Below are 15,907 nucleotides of genomic sequence, written 5' to 3' on the forward strand. Positions count from 1 at the left end.
TAATCAGTACTGTCTCATGAGCAAATATCTTGTTTAGCAATTCACTAGACCTGGCAGCCACAGGCCTGTTAGTCCTAGAGTCCCAGGGTTCAGCTAAACCATGTATGCTTTTTCTGTCTTTCACACTAGAAGAGTGAATATCGTGGTTCTTCATTCTTGTATTTCTGTCAATTAGGCTCAAAGCTAGGTAGGAGTATTTCTTTTAAAGGAAAGTAAAATTTTCTTGTTTGATCATTATGTTTATTTATTAAGTTTTTGGAAAAGTACCTGTGGGTCTAAAAGAGTTCTCTTATTGTCATTCTAGTTCAATTTTGTTGGGAAATTGCTTGGACCAAGAGGAAACTCTTTAAAGAGGTTACAAGAAGAAACAGGTGCAAAAATGTCCATCCTGGGAAAAGGATCCATGAGGGATAAAGCTAAGGTATCGTGTCTGGACTCTGTTTGCAATTAGTGTTGAAACATATGTTGTTTTACTTGTTACACTTAGATTGCCTGTTTATTAATGACTCAATTAAAAGGCCTGTAATAGACTCTTGACTCCAAGGCTAGTTTGTTTTTTCCAAGTTACATCATTTGCTTAAATATATTTTTTCTTGCTATGCCAACCTTGCTTAGACCTTCACAGATGCTATAGTATCACTGTTATTGAAATAATTCACCTAACACATAAACGAGTTTAAAGTTCATTTCTTCTGAGAGAAATCTTTCTTCTGTGAAAGTACAGCTTGTATATATTGTTGCTTTAATATTGATGTACATAAATGAGCTTTCTCTTTTGTTTTCTGTTTCTTTAGAGATGGGGCTTTTTAAATGTTGAATATTTATTCAGGGTATAGTTCTAGGAGAAGATAACAAACAGCATTTTGCTTAAGTGTGTGTAAAAATGCACTACAGATAAAGAAAAAAAAAGTTGTTTGGAATTACAACCTGGTTAATGGCACTAAGTAATTACTTGCAGGTAAGTGTTACTCCTCCTCAACCAGTTCCCCACCAAGTTTATATACTGAACATGGTGCTCTGTGGTATGGAATATCCCTTTGGCCAGTTTGGGTCAGCTGTCCTGGCTTTGCTCCCTCCTGGCTTCTTGTGCAGCTCCTCACTGGCAGAGCATGAGACACTCAAAAGTCCTTGGCTTGGGGTAAGCCCTAGTTAACAGCAATCCAAACATTAGTGCATTATCAGTATTAATCTCTTACTAAATCCCAAACACAACAGAGTACCATTTACTAGGAAGAAAATTAATCCTATCCCAGCTAAAATCAGAACATTAAGGAACCTTTCACATGTATTTGACCCAAAGAACAAGTACTGATTACATTGTGATGTCTTTCAGAGTCTGTAGAACAGCAGTATTATGGTCAACACAGAAATAACAATTGCTAAATTCACTATATTTTACCTGTATATAGCCTCTAGTAATATTGTGCATTATTCTTCTTTCCTTTCTGTCTCCTCTGTCATTAATCTCAGTAGCTAAAATTATGAAAGCAATAATATGCCGAAAGAAAGGAAAGACCAATCAGGATTTTTTGGTTGGCATTATTTGATCTTGGTAATGTGTATCAGCAATCACATAGAAAATGTGAGGTCTCCAATTGCAGTATTAAAAAAAAAAAAAAAAAAGCCAAAAACCAGACAAATTAGGCACACAGATTATATTTAATTTTTCAGAGTTTTCTTTATGACATTTTAGTCAGACATTTAGTGACACTTCAGTTATGATTATAAGATAATAAATGTTGAATACACTACTGATTTTATTTCCAGGTATTGGCAGGTAAAATATTTTAATTACTTACATCTAACTTCTGGAATCATAAATATTTCCCTGGATGAAAGAATGTATGTCCTGCTAAGTATCAGTAATTTGTATCAGTACTACATCTGATGCCCAGTCAATCTCAGCCATCCACTTAGATTATTATTGCTGGGAGCATCAATTGCCCAGACATGGGAATGTAAAGATATTTAAACACATTAATAGATAGATTAAGTCTTCTGATTTTCATCTGATCATAATGAACAGTGCCAGCATAACAGGTACTACATTCACTCATGAGTATGTCAGCAAAATTTGGGGTATTTTCTTTTCCTCTTCAAAAAGTTTTTATTCCTTAAGAATAATCTGAAATCGAGTATGACCTTCATGGAAACTCATTCATATAAGACTGGTGTAAAAAAATGAAGTTCTAGGGTAAACTGGCATTAAATATAGCAGTCAGGAAAGCAATTTCTGTAGAGAAAGGCTCATAAGCAATTTATCTTAATCCAATTTAGACATTAGTGACTCAAAAGACAACAAAATCCCTGTGCAATTACAGTGAGAGGTGGGAATTTTATCGTCCATGTACTCACTGTTACCAGTTCCTGGCAAAAGAGTGTGAGAATAATCATGGGATGGGTAATAGTCCCAATTAGCATTTCAGAGAGGCTATTCTAGGTTGAGATACTGGTGAAATGTAAAGAAAATACGTTTGATTGTTAGCATAAATAATGGTGTGAATTGCTACATTGCGAAGGAAAATACAACTTGCTCTGGTTAAAACAGTTTTCTTGTCAAAAAACAAGTGCACTAGTATCATTTATGCAGTACTTTTTTACTGATTTAAATACAAATTACCAAAGTCTGGAAGCTTTTTGTGGGTTTTTTGAACCATAAAAGAAGTCAGTTTATGTATATTGGCTGATAGATCTTTGTTTTGCAGGAGTATTCAAGAAAAATGGATGTCATTTCTCTCTAGAAACTAGAATTTCCTTAAAGCTGTCTGTAGTATGCCATGAGCCATAGCAGTTCCTAGAGAGACTGCAGGCACGTGTGCTTTTCCCCTCCAGTCTGGTGCAGCTGGATGCTGAGTTGCATCAGAGAAGCAGAAACAGAATTTCTGCTGAAAAGTGCTGAGTACATTTATGCCCTAGGTCCCTAGATACTTAAATCTTGAAAAAGAACTGATCTGCTGATTTGAGGTTTTTTTTAGTGCCAAAATGACAACAGGGAAGTTCTTAGCTCAACAGTGAACTGCTCTGGCTATAGTCAGTAATTTTGGTCATACAGAGGGGCAGTTTCTGTATCTGGGAAATGGATTATATCAACGGATATAATCTGTTTTGATATAATCTGTTATGATATAGTCTGTTCTTCAGAATTTCCTCATCTTCTTTAAAGAAACCTATGGGTAAATTTTAGAGACTAAAGATTTTAGGCTGTTTCCTTCCAGAGCAACAGGGGACACTTGCTAAGAGTGACTTGAGATTTCTGAGTCTAAAGTGTGGGAACAGGATAGATTATTTTGAAAAGGCAATGCAACTTACCTAAAATATGTATTATGAACAGCTCCAGTTGTGCACAAAACACCACAGAGCTAATGTTTGTCACATAAAGTTGTGTTAGAAGTTACTGAAGAGATGCCCAAGTATAACTGCATCAGTAGTTTGTTTCTATTTTTAAGAACATTTTTATTTTAAAAGTGACCTAAAGGACTCTGTTTGGAAGAGCAGAATAACCTAGAATAATAGAATGTTTTAATTTTGCTTTAATAATATATTAGGTGTTGGACAAAGAAAGATTTTTTGTTATTTTCATTTTGTTAAAAAAATGAAAAATAGTTTTTTAGCCTGCAAATCTTTTTTTGAAAATTCATTGTTCATAACCTGCAAGACATTTGGAAGGCTGATCAGTTATTTAAACTAAAGGGGGTCTCATTTTCTTTGCTCCAAACATATTTTTGAACTACGTTTTACTTACATAGAGTAGGATTTGGAAATTGATGTCCTGATAACAAGGTTATATATTAGATTAAAAAAAGCTAAAACATTGATTTTTACAGTAGCACATGAGCTATTAAACTCACATGAAGGAAAACATAAGTCACAGTGTTTGCATTAGATCTTCTGCATAGTGATGTATAATTGCCATTCCAATCAAAACTTTTTTACCTAGAGAAATCCTGTCAACACCATTTCCTATTTTGCACACTGTCTGTTTATTACCCATTTTTCTCATTGCTTAAACTTGCACTTACTTATGTAATTCGTCCTGGCTATTGAAAGGATTCTGTTATTAAACATTAATGTTGTCTTCCTATAAAACATGAAAATTAGAGAACAAACTTGCACTGCAGCTTTGAAAAACCACATAAACTACTTTTCTGTGACTCAGTGTTTTATCAGCTAAAGCACTAAAGCACTTTTAACTGCTGCCTTCTTCAAGTTCCAGTTTTTGTTAAAACTAGTTCCTAAGGAAAGGGGCAATAATTGAACTATGTGCCTTTCTTTAATCTGTGGGTTAAGTGCTTTCCAAATAAGGTCCACTGTCACTGGACAACAGCTTTTCCTGTTAAACAGAATTTGTTTCATTACCTTTTCTTTATAAGAAAAAAAAAGCATTAAGAGCTTGTTTGCAGCTAAAAAGATCTGAAATGAGCAGTGAAACTACAGAGATGCAATTATTAGCATGTTGGCTTTAGGTTGGTTTTTAGCAGCTATGTTATGTAAGTTCCTTAAAGAATATTTTGAAAATATGGGGTAGTTGCAGTGTGCACTGGTCTCTTCCCTGCGAATTCTAAGTGCTGTGAGGTCAGTCCTGCAACCTTTAAATAAATGTTTCTATATTTTACAGGATTAGTCCATATGTAATGTGAATAGTGCCCAATGGGTTTTTGGTTCGAAGCACAATGTGTTTTTTCATTAGGTCATGTCTACCATGGGCGTAGTGTCCTAATAGTGGAAAGTTAGTTCTCTGATAGGATTCTCTTGACTTTTTTGTTTTTTTTCAAAAAAGTTATAAGTTAATGCTCAGATAGCCCAGAAGGGAAGAAAAAAAGTTGCAGGTTTTGTCTATAGGATGTTATGGTCCAAGCATTGCATTATATTCTTTCCCAATACTCTTGCTTCACTGAAATGTGAGTTCAAAGCTGTTGTCTTTAGTGTCCAGAGTTTTAAAAGCTTTTGAGTGTCACTGCCTGTCAAAATGTTTAAGGTCATGCAGTATAGGTACATGTGCAATATTTTTTCCAAGTGAGAATGTCAGCATTCTCAACAAGAATAAGGAGTTACAAAAGACTTAAGAAAGTCTTAAAAAAAAACCCCAAACAAAACCAACCAAAAATCACCTAGTGGTCTGTTGCACCAGATTTTACGCTGGTGCCACTCCACCCATGCCTGTGAGGTTTCTTGCTCTGGCTTATGGCAGTGGTAGTTCAGCTCAGTGTGTTACCAGGAGTTTCAGCTCTTAAGACTTGGAGATAGAAATTTGGGAATTCCTATAAAAACTCGATTTTAGTTTTTTAAAAGATAACCTTCAGATTTACTTCCAGCCTGCTAGGAATTTTGATTTGGACTTTATGCAAAATCTCTGAAAGGTTAATTTCTTAGGCAAGGTATTTCTGTTCCCTTGAAGTACTCCTTTATAATATTCAGCTGGAAAATCTCTAGGGGAAACATAGAGCAATGTGTGGCATTTAATTTAGAAAACTAGCTCACAGCTAGGAGCACCAATAGTAGTTTTAAATCACTAATTGCTGGTCACCCATTTTGTATTTTTCTGTTAGATTTTCCTTTTTAGTGTTTAAAAGTCATAAAGACTGTATTTTTATCTCTACAGACACAGTACCTTACAGCTTACAGCCATTTCACCCCACAAACAGGCTTATGACCCAAGAGCAGGATTGGGCCCTCAGCTTGCTTTCAAGATGTGAGCCAAAGTTACAAGACCAACTGCTTCTGCTGCAGCACAGTTTTTTTGTCTTCCTAAATATCTTGAGCTTCCTAGTATGAACTGCTGTGGGGCTATAAGGACCATAACAAACAACCAGCAACAAAGAAAAATGCAAGGGAAAGGAAACAAACAAAAAGCAGACCACCCCATCTTTTGTGTCTTCGTTTGAAAAGACAGGAGTCTGTGAAGGAAGGCAAGGGCCTCCCATGAAATGGAAAAGGTAAACCCCCTCCCTCCAAATTACCACAATTTCAAAATAAAAAGGCTCTCAGGCAAAGATATGGGAATGGGAATAACAGTTCTTTACTAGGAAACAACTTAATTAAAAAAAAATGTAATTAGTACAAACAAAAATACTGATAGAGTCAGAAATGTGACGCCCTGAGGAGTCAGGGTGTTAGTGGTAGTCCAGTTAAATGGTGGCTGCTCCTCCTGCTCTGGAGTGGCAGATGAAATGCTGCTGAAGCGATGATCCCGTAGAAGGGTGTAGTTTTCTCTGAAGGTCTGGTGGTAGAGTAGGTGGGCCTGGTCTTCCTCTGGGAATCCAGTGAAGAGGCTGAGCTGCTGTCTCAAGAAATGCTGATTTTATGCAGGTAGGGATGCTTGGCTCCTCTCTCTGGGTGGAGGATCTTACAATGGGCTGATGTAACTTTATCAGTCATGCAGTGAGCCATTCGATGGCCCATTAACAGAAGATATCTCCCCTGAGGGAGACATTGTTCTTGGAAAAGATAAGAAAACTGCCCAACAGAAGATACCTGCCCCACCTTCTACGGATGGCAAATAGAATATATGCTTATCTTACTAGCCAGGACATTTTGAAATTGAAATCTTCAAGGACCAAAATGGCAAAAGGTCGTTAACTCTTTAAATCCTGCTGTAGTCTGCATTCTCTCAGTTTTTCCTTTAAGTGAGCATGTCTAAAGGTGCCAAAGGCTTTCACAATCTAAATCTAGGTTTTGAAAAAAACATTCTAAATAAAATACTTTCTCCATATACAGAGAAAACATAAATCTGTTGGCAGGCAAAGATTAAAAGAAGAGATCATCATTATCACTGTTTCCTCCAGTATTACTTGTATTCTACAACTTCCAACTGCTCAACCACCCAGTTTTTTGGAAAATACATCTGTGTATCACCCCTAGTGAGTTGTAAAATCCTTTTTTTCCCCTGATAGGGGAGGCAGTTTGAGGTAGATACAGATCACAACCAATATTTCTTAGAATAGCTTTTATTCTATAAACTTCTATTGATTCTATTAAGTATTGCAATAGTTCAGGTTTTTATTAAAGGCAGATAATTATTCTCAGAAGCTATTCACCTTGTCGAGTCTCACATCTGAATTGCAGTCTCATGGTTACCTGGTTAGAGCAACATTTGGGAAGACAACTCTAACTATGTACTCAGAAAATAGGCCTTTACTGGCAGGTCAGTGGTAGGTTTCAGAAAGTCTGTCAGAGGATCCTTTATTTCATCAGCAGCATATGTGATCCCATAGTCTTCCTCAGCATGGAGCAGTCATCTTGGATGCAGGCTGAGTTCCAGACTCAGACAAACACAAATGTGTGCTCGTTCACCAGCACCAGTAGTCTCCAGGGCTTGCCAGTCCTTGGGAAGCTTTCTCATGCACCACCTTCTCAGCACATTCTTTTCATTCCTTTGACTTTCTTCTTTATTTTTCTTGAAAGTATTCTTCCATCTAAACTTACAGTTGCCTATAGAATCAATTTGTGAGAAGTCAGTGGATGAGACATTAATGAAAAATGCTTTTTCTATTACTTCTCTTAGATGTCTTATGTCCACACATTGTCTGCTCCCTCTTATGTTTCACCAGCTCCTCAGATCTGTGCAAATCAGCTTATTTCCAGAAGTTTGTTCCTTCTCTTTTTTTTCAGAAAACTCCATGTTACCCACTGCAACACCTAGAAGAAAACAAGTTGTCTTGTCTGCTTCTCAGCCACATCCTTTTAACTAAATTTGTATCTTTTGATATCACAGTAAACTGAGTGCTTTCAGTCATTTATCCTCTCTCTGGCATAAAAATAATATGTTTATTCATTCAGTGAGAGTCTTCCTAGAAGGGGAGCCATAAATCTCTTATTTTCTTGCCAAATCCCTGCATGTTTTGATTTTTAGGCCTCTTGTCTTTCTGCCAGGGATGTGGTGCTACAAATGATCTTGGGAAAGACAACAGTCCTATTGTCTCTCCCAAAATCATTTGTAGCACCACATCCCTGGCAGACAGAGCATCTTCTGTGTAATAGTTTGCGCAGGTTCCATTAGTTACCTATTTGTCTGGTGTGGCAAGCACATTTCTCTCTCTCTCAGGATTTTTCATTGAGGTGCACAGAGAGAAATGAAAGAGAAAACAATTTCTATTTCTGCTCCTTGTTTTTCTCTTGTGGAATGTGTTTGGAGAATTGTTTACCTAGAGTGAGCGCTTGGTTGGATCATGGTGGATTGTTTGGCCTTGATGGCCAGTCAGATCCACCTGTGTCTGGACTCTAGATAGAAGGTCACAAGTTGTGAGTTAGTTAGAGATGATAGTTAGAGAAAGTAGCATGTAGTTTTTAGTATCTTCTTTTATATAGTATATTAATATATTATAGCATAATTATAATAAAGAAATCATTCAGCCTTCTGAACTGGAGTTAGACATCATCATTCTTCCCATTGGGTTCGCTGACATCTACAACAGTCTGGCTTGCTGGCTGAAGTGGAATCAAGCTCAAAAATATGAAGCCATTGAGCCAAAAGAGTAAACTGGCCCCACTGGGATAAATTCTTCCCTTCTTGATATTCAGATGATCCTATCTGCATACCTAATCCAGGAGATGCCTTGGGATAGATCGTTCCATATATAACAGGAAGCTCATCTGTGTTAACAGGCATCTCCCAGTAACCTTGGGTTTGGAACCTGGCTGGAAAGAGCAGTTGCCTCTTTTCCTTCAATTTATGCAGTTTCAAATGATCTGCAGCAGAGTAGTCCCTGGCTTTTTCAGTTTGTGCTATAAAATTTTGGAAATCCATTCGTTTCCATTTCTCTCAAGTTTGTTTCTTTGCAGTATGGCTTTTTTCCTTACAAAGGCGGTTTGTTATATTTATATCAAAGATTTACAATGTTTTCTCTGACACCTCTCTCTGAATTTTAGAATGGATTTAAGTACATAGTCCATATTGCAGCAGAGAAAACAGCCTTTTACCCAATTCCTTTTTGGTTAAGAAAAACATCTGCTTTATTTGACTAACTACTCTGACCTTGCTTAGAGGAATTAGGCTTAAGGTAAGCTTTTTGAAAGCTTTGTTATCTGTATGTATATGTGGAGAGAGAAAGAAAGATGTGTGTGATATATTGCTCCAATTCATGGTTGAGCATTAAGTCTCTCTATGTTAGCCAGTTCTTTCTAGTTTTTTCTGCACAGTGACTAGGGATGTCTGTCTCTTAACTATTTTAAGACCCATGTTATTTAATGTTCAACTCTTTTATCCCCAAAAGATGCACAGTCATTTCCAAAGTCTCAAGATGGATTTGTAACTCATTTCCTAAATGTTTCTACACATTGGTAGGACTTGCATTTTAAATGGAGTTGACATCACTTACATTTTAAGAGGAGTAGAGCTAAAGTAGCTCAAGTAAAATTACTTTGCAATTATCACCAAATTAGTCAACAGTGTTCCTTTCACTTTGATATAAAACCTGCTGCCTTCTCATGTCATACTTCAGTAAGCCTCCAGATCATTCCATGTCCTAAATGGGGATGATGTACCACCTTTTTCTACTGAGTTTCATACAGCATGTAAAGACATCCTTTGGTTTGGAAAAAGATATCTATATTGGAAAAAGATAGCAATATTAGAACCCACCAAATTACTGCTTCCTGCCCATACATGAGGCAGTGCAGCTGCTTGTCTCTGCAACAGTGACTTCCACTTTGTTTGAGTCTCTCAAGTTCTAGAAAAACATTTTCTCTAGAGATGTGACTTATGGTTTACTCTGACCTGCTCTGCAGAATCTAGGTCTGAAGATTGGGCACCAGGGCACTCTGTTGACTTCTCCAGTCAGGTTCCAGTTCTTCTCTGTGTATTCTGTCTGGGCACTGTAGGAGTATGTGAACAGGACTTTTTTGTCTCATTAAAGAAGTCATTTATGTTTCTCAGTAAGCAGCCTGTTCCTGCCCTCACGGCAGCTGGAATTTTTTTAGTTGCACTTTTGTAAAAATACTACTTGTGAGTTTGTGTCAGGAGACTTTTACAGCATTCTAATATTATAGCTAGAGCCCAATTTACTGCAGCTTATTTTTGTGTAGATACTCACATGTACACCGTGTTAGTTTCTGAAAAGGAACATGAGATGTCGCACAAAGTAGATGTTATTCCTCAGTACTGGAGTTTGCTTTCGGTGCTACAAGATCTGGACTATGATCAGAGTCAAGAATTAGTCATCAGGAGCTGCTGGGTCACAGGAACATCACATTTATCTCCTGACCACTTCTTATCCAGTGTCTCCCTGAGGCAATGGTAACAAAAAAGACCTTGGTAAAGATTGCTCTGGTGGTGTTTTGCTCAGTAAATATTCCCCAGGAGAGAAAAATCCTAAATTGAACAAATGAAAAAAAACTTCATGTCCTTTTTGTCTCTCAGTGACGAATTTTGGATTATAAACTTCGGACTGTAAATATTGGAAACAGTCTGCCTCGTTGATTCTGTAACTTATTTATCTGTGATTTCTTGAAAAAGGCCATAAATACCAAACAATTTGTGCAAGTTTGTGTGCTTATTAAAAGAAATCAAGCTGAAGTTTCTGATCTTTTTGATATTCTTGTTTTAATGAATTTGTTCAGTATTAAGTAAGAAAATACTTATATTTCTTCATACACATGGAATATTGGAGCACAAGGTTTTATTTTAAATTTGAAAATTTAAATTTGCATAAAAATTGAGATTATCATACCTTCATACATTGGACCTGTATTGATTACTGTTGAAAAATTAAAGTTCATAGATTGGTTACATGCCAAGACATGTTAAAACAACCAGGAAAATAGGACACTCATTTGAGTACTTTAAATGTTTGTAATTTAAATAAAATTTAAAAAATTGTTGGAATGTTGTTCTTCGATGCTTAAGGATGTCCATAAGATATCCTCTAACACTTTCAGAGTCCCACAAGTGCATTTTTTGTACTGCTGAAGCCAGTGGCAGTTTTGCCAATGACCAGTGCAAAGAATAAATCACTCTTAGTATTTAGCTGAGCGAGCAAATGAAATTCACATGCAATCTCCATATGGTTCTCTGTTAATTTTTAGACTAGAGCTCCAATCTGAGGAGTGAGGTGTTAGAGTGGTTGTAGGGACTCAACAGGATACAGCAATGCAAGTATTTCCTACTAGCACAATACATGGAGTGATACGATGCTTCCATATCATTAGTGATGACATCTTCAAAAGAGAAGAACATCTTCAAAATTACCAAGAGGGCAATTTAGCTTTGTGTTAAAAATTTCATATTCTGAAGCTGATAGTTAAGAAAATTGCATTGTCCTCACAGAAAAATCACATCAGACCTCAAGCAGATGCTGTTTTATTACTGATGTAACACAGTGGTGATATTAAAAGTCTTCATCACCTTCCCTGAATGTAATGTTAAAACAGACTTACATATTTTGTTGTTCTGACAGGACATTTGTAAGACTTACACTGCTGGGTTTAAAAAGATGGGACGCATTCTTTTCTTTCTACAAAATTAGGCTGCTTCCAAACGGCAAAACATTGAGGTAGTCCTTCAGCTTTATTATTTTTGAGTTGAAGGTAATGGAAGACCATGAAACTTTAAAGAAGAAGGGGCAAAGAAGTGGCAAGAGATCAATGTGGGAAGGGTAAAGATAGCCCTTAGCAGAGAAAAAGTTGAAATGCTTTCTATTTTATCAACTTGTAAATGTTTAGTAGTTTTACCTGAAAGCAGTTTCAATTTTTTCTGTTTTGGAATATTGTAAGGTTTTCTAAATATCCCAGCAAAGTAAACAAAGCTATGTACACATGTATTATGCATTAGAAACAAGCTGCCAAGTGACTCAGCTGCAATCTCCCCTGTGTCTGCAATAGTGCCAATTTCACGCCCAGAAGTCTGAGGTTCACATCCAGACCTGTGCCAAACTCTTCTTGACTTCAGCTCAGTTGTATTTCATTGGTCAGAGAACAAGCTGGTGCTTGTTGACAGTGTCCCGTGTCTGCCACTCTCTGCGGGGGCACTCCCGTGCCTCAGTTTCCCAAGAGGTTTGGTTGTGTGACCATGCACCCAACTGGGAAACCCCCTTCTCCTGCACATGGCATTTGCAATCCTGAGTGGCATTGTCAGGGTGAGTCCTGGCACTAATGTTCCTGCCTGTGGAACAGGCAGTACGTTTTCTTAAAAAAAACACACACTGGAAGAATTAAAGCAGCACATTCATGTGTGAGAGATGGGAAGATAAAAAAAGAGAGACAAGGAAATTAAAGTAAATTAACTCAATTGCTTACAGCAATTTGGGGAGCTGAATATGTTTGCACACTGATGGTTTTTTTTCCCATCTATACTTTTTCAGAACAGTGATTTATATTCCAAAGTATTTTATTTATCTACATGCAGCTTCAAAAAGACCAGGTTTGATCTTGCTGAGTTTAGTTTTATGATTATTGTTCTTCCTGTTTTTCATATAGATAAATGCAGAAAGAACTGCTTTGAATTATTTGTAGCAATTACGTTAAATCCCAGTTTTCCATGCATAATGTTATCTGTACTCTTGAGGATCATGATAAATACTTTTAATATACTTTAATGGGCTACTCTTACAAGGAATTTTGCATTGCCACAATAGAGGCAGTATTGCAGTAAATTAAATTACAGTGCACACAATTAAATAGAATAATGGAAAAACATCAGACTTGGAGCAACAACTCTTTGGAGTCCCCTGAAATTCAATTCCACAAGAAACATAATAGAAGAATATGGTGAGTGGAATTTAGATAGCTAAGTTAGATATTATTTACTTTGTAATATCTCCATCAGGGATTAATGTTCTCCTATTCAGTTGCATTGATTAGTCTCTGGATCATTTTTCAGATTGATTACTGTTGTAATGTAGCATTCCTTTTTCATTTATCTACCCAACATCAATGTAACTTTGGAGATATAACTTCATCGCAGTACAGTTGTTCTGTAATCCACAATAATTTGCGGCTTCTCAATAATAGCTCTAAGGAAATCTGTACAGATTTAATTTGCGCTTATAGCCATTTATTACAAGAAAAACTACCCCATCTTCCTTTCATCTTCTTTGAAAAGAAAACTCTCTGGCAGAGAAGTGTTCTCTGACAAGCTTCTTTCCAAGTATGCTTGGGTGTGAGATATTTTTCTGCTTTATCAAACATAGCTAAAGTAAGGCATATGTGCAGCTCTGACAGTTATATTTTGAATAAGCAGTGGAATCAGAAGGTATGATATTAGCATTGCAAGTGATATTATTTACTTTCTCCTAATTTTTCTAGTTTCTGGTTGTTTTTGATTGCAGGTGAACATGAATTCAATCCAGTTTGGAGCTGGCACTTGGAGTCTGCAGGGTTATAAAGTTTTCCTTTAGTTTCCACCACTTTGTGGCTTTGGCTTTATTTCTTAGTTCTTACTTTCCCTACAGTAAAAGCTCTTGTTCATCTAATTTAGAGGTGTTTGCAGAGAATTAATTTGTTGATAATTATAAATCTTACAAATGTGGCATGTTAATACACTAAATTCAGAGTTTTCTGAGTTCAGATGAATGAGCTGTGATCCCTACAGAATACATCCCATACCTAAGGACATCTATGGATGTGCTTGAGGCTTTCAAGCTCTTTTGCCTATTATTTTTAATTGATAGGATATTGTACCTATATGTGAACTCAGATATTCCTTTGGTTTGAATTAGATCAAGTCCATTTCTAATATAAAATAGATTTTTTTTTTCAGAATTTGTGGAGATCAGAGGGGTAGCAGTTAGTGATTAAAATCAACACAAAGCCTTACCCTAATCCCTGCCTCCTGTCATCTTCTTCCTTTCACAGTCTCTGAGAAATTTCTTTCAAACCAAATCTTTAGAAGTAACTCTAGCACTTACTGGACCCTGATCTCATGAACTGTGTTTAGAGGACACAGGAGCACAGCTGGGATGTTTTTAGTTTATGAATGTGCAAATGCTTTGCTGAATTTGGGCCTTACAGGCAGATCTTTCCTTCCTGTGCTTACAAACCCTGCTGTGAAAGTCAATGGCTGCACTGTGTGTTTGCTCTTTGGTGCTCCAACCAAATGAATGATTTAGGGGGTGTCTATAAACTCTAAAGAATTCACTTAAGAGTAATTTTTATGAAGTAAGGAGGAAAAATAAATAAAACCTCCTCTGTTTTTCTGTCCAGCAGCAGGTCCTGCTTCATCTCCTCTTATGTTAAAAAAGTCTGTTACCAAATGCTTATCAGGCATGAGAGAAAAAGAAAAATAATTTTTTCTTTATATTATGTTGGTAATCTTTCTCCAAGGATCTATTTACAGAAAAGACCTGTCCAGCAAGTCTTACTTCCTTAATTAAAAATATAATTAGCCATCTATATAACTCTCAGCTCGAGTGTAACACTGGTTATATTGAATCTCTAGCTGTTAAGAGACTTGATCCAAAGGTATATATGTAAGTACAAAATTAATGTTTCACATTTCTTTAAATTGATGTAGCAAATGTGTACTCTTGAACAGTTTGACAATAAATTATTAATTCTGTTTTACTATTTCAAGGCCAAATCCTGGGTGTCAACAGTTGCAAACAGAATTAATATTTTAGTTTGTTCTTTTGAAGATTTAGCTGCAATTGCTAAAACATGTTCTACAGAAATGAATCTCTTGCAATCATCACCCAGTTAGATATAGGAAGCTTTTTCTTCAACTTCTTTTAAGTAGAAGGCTCAATCATGATGCTGAAAAGTGTGTAGTAAAAAAATGATGTGATATTAAACCTTGAATTTTTTTTTTTTTAATTTTTTTTTTTTTTTTTTTTTGCCCCCTTCATGATCCAGACCCTGCATAATTTGATGAGGACCTAATTGCAGCTTTCCAGTAGCTGAAGGGAGCCTACAACAAGGATGGAGAGAAACTATACACTTACAAGAGCCCGTAGAGACAGGACAAGGGGTGATGGCTTCAAACAGAAAGAGGGTGGGTTTAGATTAGATATTATGAAGAAATTCTTCACTGTGAGGGTGGTTAGACATGATCAGGTTGCCCAAGAATGCTGTGAATGCCCCATCCTTGGAAGAGTTCAAGGCTCTTTTGGATGAGGCTCTGAGGAACCTGGTCTAGTGGAAGGGCAGGGGGTGGGAACTGGATGATCTTTACGGTCCCTTCCAAACCAAACCATTCTGTGACCCCATGACTGTGATATGACTCCCCATGTTTTACAATTCATGTATTTGAAATGGTTTTGGTTTTGTCTGTTTGTCTGTTTTCTGCCACCTTCTTTCTTTTCTTTCTTATTCCATCAGCAGAGCAACATACTGAATCTGCACATTTGCTTTCTCCTTTCATGATACAGACAGCTATCACTGTTTCTTATTCTGAAATCTGTGGGGAAAATATTACTATTATATATTCTGCAAAAAAAATTTAAAAATATAGTGTCTGAACTTATAAAATGTGGAGTTTTTAAATGAGGTTCACATACAGTAACTGCTATGTTTTTTTTCTTTAAGGTTTACCCTTTATTACTTTTCTGCTTAGTGTATAAAACATAATATACATTATGATCTACAGCTACATACCCAGATAGAATAATTTTAATCCAAGTTCACTATTAAATGAAGATGGCGCATTCATTTCATTGAAGTATATCAGCTAGAATAGTTTATAAAAGGTTCCAAAAGTACTTGAAGTATAGTGAAAAAGATGTTATTCAGTGTTAGGACTATATGGAATTTTGGCCTAATACATCTAAAGAAATACATTGCAAATGTATACTGGCAGTCTGTTAATGAAGGGAATAATCCATAATTAAAAACAGATGGGAGGATTTTACATGTGTAGCACAAAAATGCAGCAAAAAAGCCTGCTATGTAAACTTAAATTACTTTTTTCACATGGGCTTTGATGAGAAAGGGCTTATGATAGATCACAGACCGTGTTATTTGTTGTATGGACGTCAGTTTC

The 15,907-nt window shown here is 36.3% G+C and overlaps 1 protein-coding gene across 13 annotated transcripts in view; it reads left to right on the top strand.

The window, feature by feature from the left end:
- KHDRBS2 (KH RNA binding domain containing, signal transduction associated 2) overlaps positions 1-15,907 on the top strand; it is a 356,668-nt gene that overhangs the window by 104,451 nt on the left and 236,310 nt on the right. For all 13 annotated transcript variants that reach the window (XR_008436254.1, XR_008436252.1, XR_008436255.1 and 10 more), the window contains exon 3: positions 305-421. Coding sequence is in view for 4 of the 13 variants with exons in the window: in XM_053973490.1 (XP_053829465.1) it covers positions 305-421 (117 nt within the window). In the remaining 9 variants the exon portion in view is untranslated. The remainder of the gene's footprint in view (positions 1-304; positions 422-15,907) is intronic.

The sequence above is a fragment of the Vidua macroura genome, chromosome 3 (genome assembly GCF_024509145.1).
Source record: "Vidua macroura isolate BioBank_ID:100142 chromosome 3, ASM2450914v1, whole genome shotgun sequence".
NCBI lineage: Eukaryota > Metazoa > Chordata > Aves > Passeriformes > Viduidae > Vidua > Vidua macroura.